This window comes from Bos grunniens, chromosome 5, assembly GCF_055505025.1.
Source record: "Bos grunniens cultivar Pamir isolate PY7600 chromosome 5, Bosgru_T2T1.0, whole genome shotgun sequence".
In the NCBI taxonomy this organism is placed as follows: Eukaryota; Metazoa; Chordata; class Mammalia; order Artiodactyla; family Bovidae; genus Bos; species Bos grunniens.
This window is the reverse complement of record NC_141169.1, coordinates 115,532,903-115,549,713: the sequence shown is the minus strand read 5'-3', so window position 1 is coordinate 115,549,713 and position 16,811 is coordinate 115,532,903. Positions and strand designations below refer to the sequence as shown.

Here is a 16,811-nt window from a genome sequence, read left to right as displayed (position 1 = left end):
CCATCCCCTCCAGAGACCCTTCCATGATCAAGCCACTCTTTCAAGCCCCTGAGGTCTCTCCTTCCTTGTATCCTCCTCCCCCTGCCAGTACTTGGCATCTTGTGGCCACTGCCAGCTGGGCCTCCAAGGGCCAGTCAGTCTGTCCACCTGTAGAACAGGGACAATAAAGGAGTCCTCACAGGGGTCAAGTATTAGAGACAGTTCTTATGAAGACTTAAGCCCAGGGCCCAGCTGACTGTAATCGCCCAGGGATGGTTTGTTGTCATCATCACCATTATTGTAATCTTAACACCATCATCATCACCACCATCACCTTCACCATAACCATCACCTTCACCATCACCCCCACTGCCATTATCACCACCACCACCACCATCACCATCACCAGCACCTTCCCAGCACCAGCACCATCGCCATCACCATCATCACCTTCACCTAACCATCACCTTCACCAGGACCATCACTATCACCGCCATCACCTTCACCATCACCACCACTGCCATCATCACAATCACCTTCACCATCACCACCACCACCATCACCTTCACCACCACCATCACCACCACCATCACTACCACCACCTCCATTATCACCACCACCACCACACCATCACCATCACCTTCACCAGCACCACCACCATCACCTTCACCAGGACCATCACCATCACCTTCACCAGCACCACCACCATCACCATCACCAGGACCATCACCATCACCTTCACCATCACCACCACCATCATCACCACCATCACCATCACCTTCACCGGGACCATCACCATCTTCACCAGCACCATCACCATCATCATCACCACCATCATGTTCACCATCACCACCACCTCCATCATCACCACCACCACCACCATCACCTTCACCAGCACCAGCACCATCACCATAATCACCACCGTCACCATCACCATCATCACCACCACCATCACCTTCACCAGCACCAGCACCATCACCATCATCACCACCATCACCATCACCACCATCACCACCACCATCACCACCACCACGATCACCACCACCACCACCATCATCACCACCATCATGTTCACCATCACCACCACCTCCATCATCACCACCACCACCACCATCACCTTCACCAGCACCATCACCACCACCTCCATTATCACTACCACTATCACCACCATCACCTTCACCATCATCAGCACCAGCACCATCATCACCACCATTGCCACCACCATCGTCACCTTCACCATCACCTTCACCAGCACCATCACCATCATCACCACCATCACGTGCACCATCACCACCACCTCCATCATCACCATGACCTTCACCAGCACCAGCGCCATCACCACCACCTCCATTATCACCACCACCTTCACCAACACCATCACCAGCACCAGCACCATCATCACCACCATCGCCATCACCATCATCACCTTCACCACCACCTTCACTATCACTACCACCACCATCACCATCATCACCACCATCATCATTACCTTCACCACCACCACCATTATCACCATCACCACCACCACCTTCACTACCACCATCACCACCACCACCATCACCTTCACCAGCACCAGCACCATCACCACCATCACCTTCACCAGCACCATCACCACCATCACCATCATCACCACCATCATCATTACCTTCACCACCACCACCATTATCACCATCATCACCACCACCATCACCTTCACCATCACTGCCATTATCACCACGACCACCATCACCATCATCACCATCATCATTATCTTCACCATCACCATCATCACCACCATCACCATCACTTGAGTTACTATGGACACACTGACCATCACAGAGACCAGTCATGATCTGTTCTCACCCTGATGCCCACTCATCCAGGTGAACCTAAGGATAAGGCCTGATTGCTCTGTGTCTCCAACAGGGAACAAAGTCTTGATGCACGCTGGTGATTTAAACAACTGCTGTCCCCAGGACAGTAAACCAGGCCTTTGGTCCTCCATGGAAATTCTGACTGCCTCATCTCAGTCTGGCTAATGAGTCATTACCTCCACCCAAGCATCTTCCATGTGTCAGAGGGACAGACAATAGGGAGATCCTGGCGTATAGGATGATGGTTAAAAGCAGGGATTCTGGAACCACCTGCCTGGGTTTAATCTCAGCTCTGCCCATTCCTAGCTGTGTGACTTTCAGCAAGACCCTCACCCTCTCTGTGCCCCTGTTTCCTCACTTGGAAAATGAAGGTAATAATAGTTCCTGTTTAAATGTGAGCCAGTATAGCATATCTAATTATCTGTCAGATATGGGGAAACCAAGGCTCAGAGAGTGGCAGTGACCTGCCCAGGGTCACACGGCGTGCGGGGACAGCTGGCCCCAAGTCTCTCCATGGTTTCTCCCAGCCCCACCTCCCTCTGAGCCCTCAGCCTCAGCTCCACCATCCCCCCTACTCTCACATAGCTTCACCATCACCAGCGGTCAGGACGGCGTCCTCACACTCACCACGGGGAGCCGTAGATCCGGAAGCCCCGCACGGTGACCTCCGAGTCCTGCAGGTAGATGCAGTTGGTCAGCAGCGACTGCACATTCTCGTAGTTCTCGGGCTTCAGCTTCGACACGGACGGGAAGTAGTAGAAGTCCTGCTTGATGAGGTCGGCCATGAACTCCTGGTCGAAGGTCAGCTCGTGGTTGCCAGCGATCACGATCTTGTACTCGTAGGGCAGGCTGCCTGCAGAGCCAACACACACACACACACACACACACACACACACACACACACACAGGGGGCACTGCTGTTGGCTTCCGGAGGCCACAGGGCAGTTGGGGGAAGGGGGGCAGGCAAGAGCCCCTGGGAGCCCTGGCAGAGGTGACCCTCCCTCCAGACAGGTGCCCTCTGATCACCAACCCTGAGGTCTCCCTGCCCCCATTTCTGCTGGGCGGCCGACTGAAGCTCCCCCAGACCAGCGGGAGGGGGCTGGGCAGCTTCCTGCTGGGCCTCTGAGCTGCAGGGGCCCCGTCTCATTCTCAGGACTTCTCTGTCTCCGGTTCTTCTGTCCGGGCCAATTCCGCCCGGGAAGGAGACCCTGCTCCCAGGTCCCCGCCTGCCTGTCTCAGGCCCCTTCACCTGGGGGCTACACAGTGAGTGGTTCTCCTGACACTTGGTCTGTTCATCACTGCCTCACAGTCACCCCACTCCCCCTCAAAAAAAAGACATCTCTTTTTTTGGGCCAAACTGCACAGCATGTGGGATCTTAGTTCTCAGACCAGGGATTGAACCGGAAGGCAGAGTCTTAACCACTGGACTGCTAGGAAGTCCCCAGACTTCTTTACAGGTTGGAGAAAAATAGCATTCTCTCTTCTCTGGTGTTTGTCAACTCAGGGAGGTTGTCCAGTGACAGGCATGGGGGCTCTAAGGGCTGACAGCTGGGGCTCAGACAGTAACAAGCCATGTGACTTAACCTCCTCTGTTAAACGGACCTCTGTTTCCTCACCCATGATATGGGAAGAAAAATGTCTACCTCGCAAGACTGTTCTGGGATCAGGCAAGCCAATGAATGGAAACACAAAAAGGCTTTTGAGGTTCAAAACGGAGTCGGCTTCCCTGGGCCAGAGTTTGCAACTAGAAGCCCGCAGGCCAGCCCTGCCCACTGACATATTGTTCGGCGAAAAAAAACTTTCTCGTCTTTTTAAAATTTCAATTTGTCACCAACGTTAAAAATTAGAGAAACCCTCAGTAAAATGTCATTCTTTCTGTTTTCTAGAAATCGATCCATTTTAAATCTCACAGTCTTGGCCCAGGCAAGTGCTAGGTACCTATGCCTCCTTCAGGCAAGAAGCAGAGGTCAGTTTGGCGCAGTCCCAACCTGTCTCTACCACTGACACCCGGGCCCGCTGCACTCATTTTAAGGCACTGGGGCTTATGGCCTGGCCACAGTCCCTGGAGACAAGAAGGGGACAGACCTGGCCTCTGCCCCTCGGCTGCCAACAAGACCACGCTCTGAGCTCCGTAAGGCCCCTCTGCCTCCTGCCTCACCCACCTTCCTATCTGTCATCCAGGCCTGGCCCAGGGGTGCTGAGCAGTCTGCTTGTTCCCCTCGCAGGAGAGCTTCGGGGGCAGACAGGAGATATGTGGGCTTCACCCACTTCCAGCCCAAGCAGGTCCCAGCAGAAATCGGGAAATCAAAGGCCCCACCAGGACCCCAGGTGACACGGTGCAGAGACCCCTCCCCCAACCTCCAGTGATGCTCGGGCTGCCGGTGAGGAGGGGAGAGGGCCTGAGGGCATCACAGAGAGAAACCCGCCACTTCCTGGACCTTGCTGTCAGGCCAGCCACCCTTGGAAACAGGCTGGGTGCTCCCGAGGCAGGTTCAGTGACCTCTGGTCTCGTAACTGGGGAGCCAGGTTCGCACGTCAGGGGCCTGAGGTCCCACAGCAGATGAGTGGGGCAAGTGATGCTAGGCGCTGGTCCAGCTGACCCCACACCTCCGGGTCAGCAGCTCAGATTCTTTCAAGGCCACCAGGCCAGCTCCTCGCTGCACTGGAGTCACGGCTGGAGCAGCGGCCACCACAACTGCCTTCCAGCGCTGGTTCTCTGCGTTTCTATCACATCACCCATCCGTCCCACCCCAAGTGCCTCCCCGACTAATGTATTTATGTCATGTCTCAGACTGGGGGTGTTGCTTAAGCAAATTAGCAAATAACTCCAACCGTACAGTTTCATTTATTTCCGCAGCTCCCGACTACCAGGGACTGGGGAGTGGGCAGGAGACGGTCGGCTCTCTCCGGCTCCTCCCACCTCGGATCAGAGGAGGTGACTGAGGCTTCTTCCCTCCCAGGGGAGAACGAGCTCCTGTACACAAAGCCAGGCGGGGGCAGGAGCCCCAACAAGCCGTCATGACACCTTCAAATACCGTCTGGTCTCTCTAAAACATGGGTGCCGTGCAGCCTGGAGGCAGGGGGCTCATCCGTGTGTGAACACAGAGACCTCCCAGCCCCACATCCTCCTGAGCTGGAGGTCCAGCCCCAGGCACATCTGTCTGAATGTAGCAACTCACCAGCTATTTAACCTTCAAAGACACTTAAGCCACTATCCCCATTTTACAATTGGGAAAACAGAGGCTCAGAAAGGTTACACAAATCCATAATAAAGTGATGCACAAGCACAGAGGGTACTGGACATTTAGTCTTTGTAGCTCGGCCTCATCGAAGTCACCCTGACTCAGCACCGTCATGCTACACTGCTTCTCAGGGGGAGACGATCACTGGGTGGATGAGGGATGGGTGGGTGAGTGAGCCGATGGGTGGACAAAGATGAGAGGATTACGGACAGATGGAGGCATTTATAAATCAATCCACCCATCTTGAGATAGCTCTGCCTCCTTTATACCAACTGATCTCTCTCTAGCTGGATCCCTCCCTTTCCTCCAAATTTTTCCTCCAACTGTCCTGGCGTGGCTTATTTTTCAGGCACACAGAATAGCAGTCACACCAGCCAGCCTCTAGGAGGACACACAGGGTGAGGTGGGGACTCGAAAGACAGGACATTCGGGGAGAGTGGCATGGGGATCTGCAGGTCTGCTCAGCTCCTGGGCCAGGTGGGCCTCGCTGGGTGGGCCAGGGGGTGGTCTCCCAGCCTCAGGTCTGGGAGAAGCAGCAAGTTCTCATGGAAACCTCCGGGCTTTTCAGAACTGGTGAGCATTGTTAGGCATTTGTATTCTGCATGGTAACATTCAGCCCGTCTTTCCAAAATGTTTCCTTTCTTCTCAGCCAGCTCACTTGAGATCTTGGCATTTGCGGGCCATGGCTTTGTGGGTGGTGAAAAAGACCCATCAGGTATTCATCAGCAGAGCCCTGGAAGACGACCATATCGTTTTAACTTTTCACCGGCCATCTATGTCCAAATAGACACACACCCACACGTGGCATGCACACAGCAGCGAGTGTGTGCGGGGCTCTGGGCAGAGAGGGATGCGAACAAAATCCACTACTTGCGCTTCCAAGATTAATCTTCCTCCAAAAGGTTACAATGCTTTCTCGCTAACACTTCCCCATCTCATTTAACAGAAAACACTGCCTTCCAACTGCATAATCTGTTAAATTCAACAAGATACATGCAAGCTTCTCCATAATCTACGTTGTTCCCGGAGCAGCGTATGGAGCCCGGTGGAGTTTTAGTGTGTCTGAATGCAGCGGCAATCAGACAAATACCCCCTTACGGCTCCCCCACCCGCACATCCCCGGCTCGCAGAAAACAGCAGAGGGGACTGGAATAAAGAGACAGCGTTAACGATCTCTGATTGCATTTTTAGTGCGTCTTTGACAGTTCTGTGTTTAAACACTTGCCGATGTCTGGGAGAGTCACGTGAGCAGACTTTTTGGGATGGCACGCGGTCTAGAGTAACTCTGGAATGCGGAGCCAGCCTCGAGCCATCATGGGGGCTGCACATGGCTTGGGTACCCGCATGCCACTGCCGTGCACGCGTGGAGGACACGGGCCGGCGATGCAGGAAGGGAATTCTGAGTGCAGCACGAGCGGGCAGGGGAGGCTGAAGATGGGAGCCTGGGACAAGGGCAGGGCTGAGCGAGGCAGCACGCCGCAGAGGCTGTGCTCCCCACAGACGCTGGTTTGTGCTGCCCTGTGCCAGGCACTGTGATCAGCAATTCACACTCGATGCTTCTAGGTACCCTTAGAAAGCAAAGCTGGACCCACCTCCGCTTCCTGGCTATCTGGCCTGGAGGGAAAACCATCACTTCTCTGAGCCCCAGCATCCTCACCCATAAAGGTGGAATGTTCAGGGCTCCTCACAGAGTTCTTAGAAAAATCAAATCGGGAAGACAGGTAAAGCCCCTGTATTGCACTTAAACAGGGGGTTGTTTTAATCAGGGGTGGTAAGACTCGCAGACTTGGAAATTACTGTCCTGAGGAGGAAGTTTATACTCACAAATCCCTAAAAACAGGACAAGGGGGTGGAAGATGAGCTAGTGAATAAGGCAGATGGGCTCTGGGGGAGACGGTTGATCCTCGATGTCTGCTCCCGGCCCTGGGGGGACCAGGACAGCATACAAGAACCTTGGAGAGGGCGTGGCTGGGGGCTGGGGGTGGGTGGGGGTGGAGAACTCTGGATCGGCTGGTTTGCTTCTGAAAGGTATGCTCAGAACCGAGTCCTTACTCTTCTTGTCAATGAGTAAACTCTGGAGGGCTAGTCCCGCCAGAGACTTGGGGCCAGCCAGCCTCCAAGATACCAAGTCAGAATTCAGAATACTCAAAGGCAGGATTTATACAACCCAGATGGCAGCTGTCATCATTGTCTTTAGGGCTGGAAGGAGGATGAAATGCCATGCTTTACCAGGAAATCCAGTATTCTCAGGGCTTCCCTGGTGGCTCAGAGAGTAAAAAATTTGCTTGCAACACGGGAGACCCAGGTTCAATCCCTAGGTCAGGAACACTCCCTGGAGAAGGGAATGGCTACCCACTCTGTATTCATGCCTGGAGATTTCCACGGACAGAGGAGCCTGGCAGGCTACAGTCCATGGGGTCGCAAAGAGCTGGACACGACTGAATGACTCACGCTTTCATGTCACTCTGTCACCAGGAAATCCAGAGATGGGAGCTGGGAGGATGGAGATGAGAAAACAGACCTAAGGAAGTTAGGTCACATGCCTGGGGTCACAGAGTAGCACCGGAATCCAGACTGCCTGGCCAGACCTGGGTGTTCAGACCCCCACTGTGGGACAGACGGTCCTGGGAGGGTGGCCCCTCTGCCAAGCTGCAGGCTGGCCGGCTCGGGCCCTGTGTGGGAAGCTCTGGATTTATAACCCAACACAAGTGCCCATATTTAAAAGGCAAATGCAATTTTTCTTCTGTTTCCTCCTAATAGCCAAAATGTTTAACTTTCAAACATTTGTTTTTCCTGGGAAATGTTTTAAAACCAGGAACATTCAGTCCTCATCTTCTATTTAAATGCTCGTTTCAATCGCTACGGCAGACCAGATACGACTTGAGGCTGCAAAGGACAGTTGAAAGGTTTCTGTGTTCTTTCTCCCAAAAATTAGGCCTCCTATAGCCAGAAAGATTTTGCGGAAACTTCCCCAGAAGTCACGGCTTGCCAGAACACACACCCGCCCACCAAACACTTCACAAAAGGCCCCTTGAGACCTTCACCAAGGGCCAAGCTGGTGACCCTGTATGTAGCATGCATGCAGAACTCGAGGCTATGGCGCCCCCTCCAGGCCAGGCCCCGTCGGTGCCACGACCTCACCTTCCCGCAGCACAGCACACCATGCACCTCTGAGCTGCCGAAGGCTTCCTGATATTTGCTCACGCTGTTCCACCCACCTAGGACTCCCTTCCTGCCTTCTTCCTGAGCCAACTCCAACTTCACTCACCCGTCACCAGCGGGCCCAAGTGCCACTTCCTCCAGGCTGCTTTCCATGATCACCCACTTTCACCCAGCCCTGCCCAGCCTGCGCTCTGTCAGCTGCTTTGTCCGCTTCCCCCATCGGCCGGACGTCCTGACCCTGGAACCCACTGCTTCCTCCCTGCGCCTAGCACAGGGCTGGCTACACGGGGAGGTGCTCATACACGTTACCTGAATCCCATGCAGGACTAAGGATGAGGGGTGGATGGTGAGGTCACTGAGTCACCTAAGGTCCCCCAGGCAACCCATCACAGAATGTTCTGGAAGGACCATCACTAAGATGACCAGCACATCGCGCGGCAGATCCCAAGCTGTCGTGTCTTTCACTCCCTCAACAGACATCAGTGGGGCATGAGGCCCGGGCACAAGGCTGGTACCCAGAGGCTCCGGGAAGAGCCTGGGCTGGAGGCTGGGAGGCCTGGGCTGAGCCTCACCTCTGTTACCACCTCCCTGGACCCAGGTGAGGCCTCCCCTGCTCAGGCCTCAGTTTCCCCATCGGTCCCACAAGAAGGTGACACGGAGGTCCTGACCTCTTGTCAGCTTCCTAAGACCTTCCAGGCGATGCTGGGATGGGGGTCCCCAAGACAGGTGCTGACTGTGTTAAACAGAAGGGCTCACACAGGGCAGGTGTTCCGAACACCCACGCTGCCTGCGTGTTGCTGACAGCCTGTGACGTCAATGGTAGAGGAATAAAAGGGTGTGACTCTCCTACAAGAAGCAGGACAAGCTACGGCCGGAGCCCCAGGCGGCTTGGGGACCTGGGCTCAGGGGCACAGTCTGACCTAGAACATCAGGAAGCAGGCAGGCCCAGAACCCCCCATCAGGCCATCACCATGCCCTTCACCCCCTAATCTCTGCAGAAAAGAGGGCATTTACTCTCAAGGGAAAACAATGGCTCCACAGCCCCACTTAGAGACCACTGTCCTGAGGGGAGATGGACAGTGAGGCAAGAGCCTGAACAGCAGGAAGATGAAGGGCAAGAATGAACACGGTGACTATGGAGGCCCCAGGCCCCTTCCCCGACATGCTCTCAAACTCTGGAAGCCAGCCTTGCAAACCAGGGAACTCATCTCTGGGGAGAAAGACACGTCCAGGAGGAAAACCTACAGACAGCAACATCAGGTGCTCCCCAAAGAGACAGCCAGGGCTATCGTGGTACATTCCCCCTCCACATATACACACATGTATACACACAGCTTATCAACAGCTTTGGGACTTCCCTGGTGGTCCTGTGGGTAAGACTCCACACTCCCAATGCAGGGGGCCTGGGTTCGATCCCTGGTCAGGGAACTAAGATCCCACATGTTGCAACTAAAGATCCCACATGCGATTGAGACCAGGTGCAACCAAATAAATAAATATTTTTTAAAAAACAGCTTTCAAGTGTCTGGTTCTTAAACACAACACATAGGGTCATCAGATCTCAGAGAAAAGCCTCCAAGCTGAAAACGGGCAGAGGCGCAAATAAGAAAGGAAATTGGAGAAAACGGGGTTGATGCAGGGAAAAAAAAAACATACATATATAGTTATCACCATTGGTGAGATGATAGAAGACGTTGCATCCATGAAATTCCAGCAGGGCGCTGTTAACAAAAGAAATTAAAATGTGGCAGAATATTTTAGTTTTGGTTAAAGAGTAGAAAAGGTAGTTGAGGAAATTTCCCTGAGATTGAAACAAAATAACAATGAAGCGAGACAAAAACCAAGGACTCACATGTGAATACTACAAAAAAGAAGTCAGGAAGAAAAAAAAAAGAGGGGTGGGAAATTTTGAAAAATTCACAGGATGAAAGACAATATTTGCTCCATTTAAAGGGTTACCTCAATAATGAACAAAAACCACTCACATCTGAGACACACTGTCTAGAAACAAAGCAGGCCACATACGAAGGATGAGAGACTCAATAGAGACAAAGGAGACTGGAAGAAAACAGAGCGACGCCGTCCGCGTTCTGAGGGAAGGTGATCTGCTACCCACAACTCTACACCCAAACTACCAATTACTATGGGGGACAAAATACTTTTCCTGACGTACCATTTGGCCAGACAGTTATCTCCAGTGCATTCTTTCTCAGAAAAGCTACTGAAGCGTGTGCTCCACCAGAATGAGGGAGTAAACCAAGAAAAAGGAAGTCACAGGACCTCAGGACCAGGAGCTCCAAGACAGAGGAAGGCAAACGGAAATGGTGAAGGGCGATCCCAGGATGGTGAGGGTGCAGAGGCCTGGCAGGCAGCTAATCCAGATTGGGGCAGGGGTCAGAGGCTCAGGAAGTACAAGAAAAATGAGCCAACAGAGGGTCCAGCCCAGCTCACCACACTGCTGAGAGGCATTTAAAACCCTGCAGGAGACGGGGATGAACCACGATGGGTACACAGGGAAAAAAGCAAACAAACAAACCAATTAATTACTTTACAAAAAACAATAGGTTATACAGTGAACATTTAACCAAAAACTGTGATGGGACTGTAGAAAAAGGATCAGAGATGTGTATATATGGATAGAGAGACTGAGTCTCTAAGTTTTCACTGTAAGACATTAAAAAGGAATCTCTAAAATTGAAAAATAAAACGCAGCAATATGAGGTTGTTACTTAGAGACGCCGTGGTAATAAAGGAGCAGCTACCCAATATGCATAGGGAATAGAAATCACTAGGGAGAAGACTGTTGGCTTTACCATAAGCCTTGTAGCTGTTATGACTCACTGCGCACATGCATTACCTTAACAGGTGGCACAGTGGTAAAGAATCTGCCTGCCAAGGCAGGAGACGCAGGAGATGCTGGTGTGACCCTGGGTTGGGAAGATCCCCTGGAGAAGGAAATGGCAACCCACTCCAGAATTCTTGCTTGGAGAATCCCATGGACAGAGGAGTCTGGAGGGCTACAGTCCAGGGCGTTGCAAAGAGTCTAACGCAACTGAGCAACAATAGGGTAATAAATAAAACTGCAATGAAATTAAACGAAGGCGTCAGAGGCCAGGCACTCCTCACCTGCCTCCTGCCTCTGCCCAGAGCAGCCTGATCTCTCACTCGCTCTACCTCCTGCTCAAAATCTAGAACCAAATAAAATGAGGCCACAGTTGAGACTGGTGGAAAGACAGAGCAGGCAGAAAACCTGAACTGGTTGACTCCTCTGCGATTCTGAGGGTCTAAGTGCTGGGAGGTCTGGCAACCAGGTTCAAAGGCAGGTGATCCGGCCAAGCAGCTCCTCACCTGGCAGGTCCGACAGCCACGAATGGCATCGCAGGTGTCACCTGCTGAGAATCTGAGACATGCTCCCCCATGCCCGACATCTAACCCTCACAACTGCCCCACAAAACTGGCAGTAGATCAGTGGATGAAGGAACTGGGGCTCAGTTATGTTAAAGAAGTGCAAATTGGTTAAGCAGAGAAGTCGGAACCTGAACCCTGATCCATCTGTAGCTGAAGCCACGATTTCTCCATATCTGTCACAATCACCCAGACGTATTATATACACCAAAGTTTTTGCATTAAACATTTCTCTAGAAATGGAAAAAATGGTGCTATACACTTGAGTCCTTACAAAACCTCCTGCTGAGGAGCTCTCAATGACTTTATTTTAAACAACATAATATTTTCAAGATATCTTGTGGCTTCGTAAACAAACCTTTAAAGACCATTTTGAAAAGCAGTACAGATTTTAGAACAAAATAAACGAATTCAGCAAAGGTGCAGGATACAAAAACAATGGGGAAGACAGTTGCATTTTTAAACACTAACAATAAACAATCTGAAAAGGATATTAAGAAAACAACCCTATTTGCAACAGCATCATAAAGAAAAAAATATATAAAAATAAATTTAACCAAGCAGGAAGAAGATCTGTATGTAAAAACTCCAAAATGTCTGCTAAGAGACTAAAGAAGACACCAATAAGTGGAAAGATATCCTGTGCCCATGAATTGGAAGACTTCCTATTATTAATATGTCAATACTACCCAAAATGATCTACAGATTCAATGCCATTACTACCAAAATTTCAATGATGTTTCTTTCGGAAACAGCAAATCCATCCTAAAATTCACATGGAATCTCAAGGGTCCCTAAATAGCCAAAGGAATCTCGAAAAAGAAAAACCAAGTTGAAAGTCTCTTACTTCCTGACTTCAGAACTGACTACAAAGCTACAGTAATTAAAACAGTATGGTACTGGCATAAACACAAACACACATATCAATGCAATGGAATAGAGTCCAGAGATAAATGTATATGGTCAAGTTATTTTTTACAAAGAACTTAAGACCACTCAGTGAGGAAAAGACAGTCTTCCACAGATGGTGCCGGGAAAACTGGACATCCACATGTCAAAGAATGAAGCTAGCCACTTAATCCATGCTTCCTAAGTCACTTTATTCACATCTCACTTTTTGTGACCCCCTGGACTGTAGCTCACCAGGCTCCTCTGTCCATGGGATTCTCCAAGCAAGAATACGGGAAAGGGTTGCCAGGCCCTCCTCCAGGGGATCTTCCCAACCCAGGGATCGAACCCGCATCTCTTAGGTCTCCTGCATGCAAAAAGTAACTCAAAATGGAACAAAGATCTAAAAGTAAGAGCTAAAGCTATAATACTTTTAAAGAAACCATAGGAGGAAAGCTTCATGACACTGGATTTGGCAATGATTTCTTGGATATGACACCAAAAGCACAAGCAACGAATGAAAAAACATATCAAAGTTTAAAACGTCTGCACATCAAAGATACCACCGGCAGAGTGAAAGGCAACCCAAAGATTGGGGGAAATATATTTGCAAATCACATTACTAGGGAAATGCAAATAGAACTCTGAGATAATAACCTCACATACATCAGAAAGGTTACTATCAGAAAAACAAAACAACAAGAGCTGGTGAGGATATGGAGAAATGACAGCCCTCGGGCACTGTTGGAGGGAGAATAAAATGAAACAGCCACTATGGTACAGAAATTTCTCAAAAAATTTAAAACAGATCCAGCAATTCCATTTCTGAGTATATAACCTAAGGAATTGGAAACAGAGGCACAGGCATTTGTACACTCATATTCAAAAGGCCAAAAGGTGAGACCAACTCAAGAGTCCATCAGCAGATAAATGGATGAATACAATGTGCTCTATCCATACAATGGGATACAATTCAACCTTTAAAGGGGAGGGAATTCTGACTCCAAGCTTCAGCGTGGGTGAACCTTGAGGATATTGTGCTCAGAGAAATAAGCCAGTCACAAAAGAACAAAGCCTGTATGATTCTACCTGTAGCAGATGTTTATAGCTAAATTCACAGAGACAAAAGAATGGTGGTACCAGGGGCTGGAGGAGTTAGTGTTTCGTGGATATGGGGTTTCAGTTTGAGAAGATGAAGAGTTCATGAGACAGATGAAACAGAGGGCCCCATGACAGTGTGAGGAGACAGACGGCAGTGAGGGCCCCATGACAGTGTGAGGAGACAGACGGCAGTGAGGGCCCCATGACAGTGTGAGGAGACAGATGGCAGTGAGGGCCCCATGACAGTGTGAGGAGACAGACAGTAGTGAGGGCCCCATGACAGTGTGAGGAGACAGATGGCAGTGAGGACCCCATGACAGTGTGAGGAGACAGACAGTAGTGAGGGCTCCATGACAGTATGAGGAGACAGACAGTAGTGATGGCCCCATGACAGTGTGAGGAGACAGATGGCAGTGAGGGCCGCATGACAGTGTGAGGAGACAGATGGCAGTGAGGGCCCCATGACAGTGTGAGGAGACAGACGGTAATGAGGGCTCCATGACAGTGTGAGGAGACAGACAGTAGTGAGGGCTCCATGACAGTGTGAGGAGACAGACAGTAGTGAGGGCCCCATGACAGTGTGAGGAGACAGATGGCAGTGAGGGCCCCATGACAGTGTGAGGAGACAGATGGCAGTGAGGGCCCCATGACAGTGTGAGGAGACAGAGGATGGTGAGGGCCCCATGACAGTGTGAGGAGACAGACGGCAGTGAGGGCTGCATGACAGTGTGAAGGAGAGACAGTGGTGATGGCTCACTGATAGTGGGGAAGAGACAGCCGCCAGTGATGGCTCCATGACAGAATGAAGGAAGTAGATGGTATTGAGGGCTCCATTCACAGTGTGATTGAACTACATGCCACTGAACTGTACTCTTCAGCAAGGTTACAGTGGTAAATGTTTGTATATTTAATCAAAAAAATTTTTTTAAATAATTTTAGAAGAGAACTGAGCACCCTGAATCCTACGTAGAACCTTAGTTTGTTGGAACTCTGAGAGTCCTTGAATCTTAGAACCCTGGTGGCCAATCATTCTGACCTTGGAAGTGAATAAATCTAGAACTTTGGAAGTCATCAGCATTTCAAGGTGGACAGGGACTGAGTGGCCATCTAACGACTGGGCCCCCTTACCCTCCCCACTTTATCAAAAAGCCCTAATTGAGGAGTTCCAGGCTAGGAAGTCTATACTTGCTTCCACCCTTCCAAAAAATTCCCAGCATGGATTTCACCTGGGATCTGACCACTCTGCATGAAAGGCAAGGATGCAGGGCAGAGATCTGACCCTCATGTTACTGAACAAACATTTTCCATAAGGTTCTTCTGGTGCCTTCTGACACCTACAGACCAACCATTTAAAGGGGGGAAATTGATCCAAACAATCTTCTTCGCAGTAAACTGAAGTAAGTATTTGAAAATGGTAAAGACAAAAGATTCCTATTTTTAAAATACTTCTTAGTGAAACCAAGTGTTTTAAAGCTAAACAAGCATTTTGAAGATTAAAATATAGGAGAGTAGAATCCTCTCACCACTTTTGTGTATTCTCTCCTTCATTCCACAGTCACTCTCCTTGGTCCTAATAAGTTCTGGACCCTCTGTGCTGGGAGCTGGGGACAGAGAGGCTCCCCCCTCCCCAGCCCCTTCTCCTGTAATCTAGTGTGGGAAAGACACATGCAAGCGATTTGGGATCTGTAATGGGGGTGGTGGTCTTCCCAGGTGGCGCTCGTGGTAAAGAACCTGCCTGCCAGTGTAGGAGATGTAAAAGACCTGGGTTCGATCCCTCGGTCAGGAAGAACCCCTGGAGAAGGAAATGGCAACCCACTCCAGTATTCTTGCCTGGAGAATCCCATAGACAGAGGAGCCTGGTGGGTTAAATCCATAGGGTCTCGATGAATCAGACACGACTGATCATACACGCATGCATACAATGGGGGTGGTACCAAGTCCTAAGGAACCATACACAGCCGTGAGTTTTCCTTTCCCCCATCAGAAGAGAGGGGGGAGCTTCGTAAAGGCGGATGAGAATGGGCATCAGAGAAATAGCAGCTCTCCAGGCAGACAAAGCTGGGAGGGGTCTCCGGGAAGACTATGCCCCAAAAGCAAAGGCATGGAGGTGGGAAAACCCACTGGCCAGGTATTTGGTAACTGCTTAAAAACCTAGGGCAGATGACGATGCGAGAGGGGGCAGGCCTGGGAAGGGACAGATGGGGTCACAGCAGGAGGGGACGCCACTACCCAGGAAGGTCTGGACTTCACCCGGGACACAGCAGGGAACCAACAAAGAGTGTTAAGGGGAGAGGGTTCTGGTTGGACCGATAAACAAAAAACTTCTTTCAAACACCAGTATGACAAATGCTAGTCTGGAAAGTGACTATTTGGAGCGGCTGGGACGCCACCAGAGAAAGCCCAGCTTTGTCAGCTCCACGCTTCCCCTTCAGTGTCACGGCTGTCAAACCAGCCCCGAATTAGCTCCAAACGGCCTTCCCAGAGCGCTCAGATCTTCATTTGCATCGTGCACACTTGGAAAGGTGTGAAATCCCTTCTTAAGAGAAATCAAGAAAACAAACCTATACACTTTTTAAAAACTGATTTTCTGAAAAGCAAATTTTCTAGAACTAAATGCTAGGTTTTAAATATCTGATATTTTTTTAAAAGGAAGGCAGGGAGCTTCCCCGGTGGTCCAGTGACTGAGACTCCATGCTCCCAGTGCAAGGGTGTGGGTTCAGTTCCTGGTCAGGAAACTAGATCCCATATTTCACAACTAAGACCTGAAACAGCCAGATGAATAAATAAATAAAAACATTTTTAAAGGAAGGCATCCTTGCCTGATATTAACAATAGTAATTAAAACTCCCATAGGGGAGTCTGGGGGAGAATGGACACGGATATATGCAGGGCTGAGTCCCTTCGCTGTCCACCTGAAACTATCACAGCATTGTCTGTTAGTGGGTAAAAAAAAAGAATGAACACTGTATGGGCAAGAGCTTAAATCTGGTCCATCATTTAAAACAAAACGAAACAAAAACAAAGCTCCCATCAACTGGGCATCTGCTTTTTGCCAGGCATTTTAGATGCGTTCACAAAACAGCCACAACAAAAACAGTAGCGGCATTTATTGTTACGTGAGTAGCTCTCAGGTCAGGCCCTGTGCTGAGCCCAGGGCTCAGCCTGCGTGGATCAGTCCCTG

General features: G+C 50.4%; 1 protein-coding gene across 1 annotated transcript in view; it reads right to left on the bottom strand.

Annotated features, from left to right (window-relative positions):
• Positions 1-16,811, bottom strand: part of MPPED1 (metallophosphoesterase domain containing 1) — a 68,195-nt gene that overhangs the window by 26,866 nt on the left and 24,518 nt on the right. Inside the window, exon 3 of the mRNA XM_086403188.1 lies at positions 2,460-2,685. Coding sequence (XP_086259314.1) covers positions 2,460-2,685 — 226 coding nt within the window. The remainder of the gene's footprint in view (positions 1-2,459; positions 2,686-16,811) is intronic.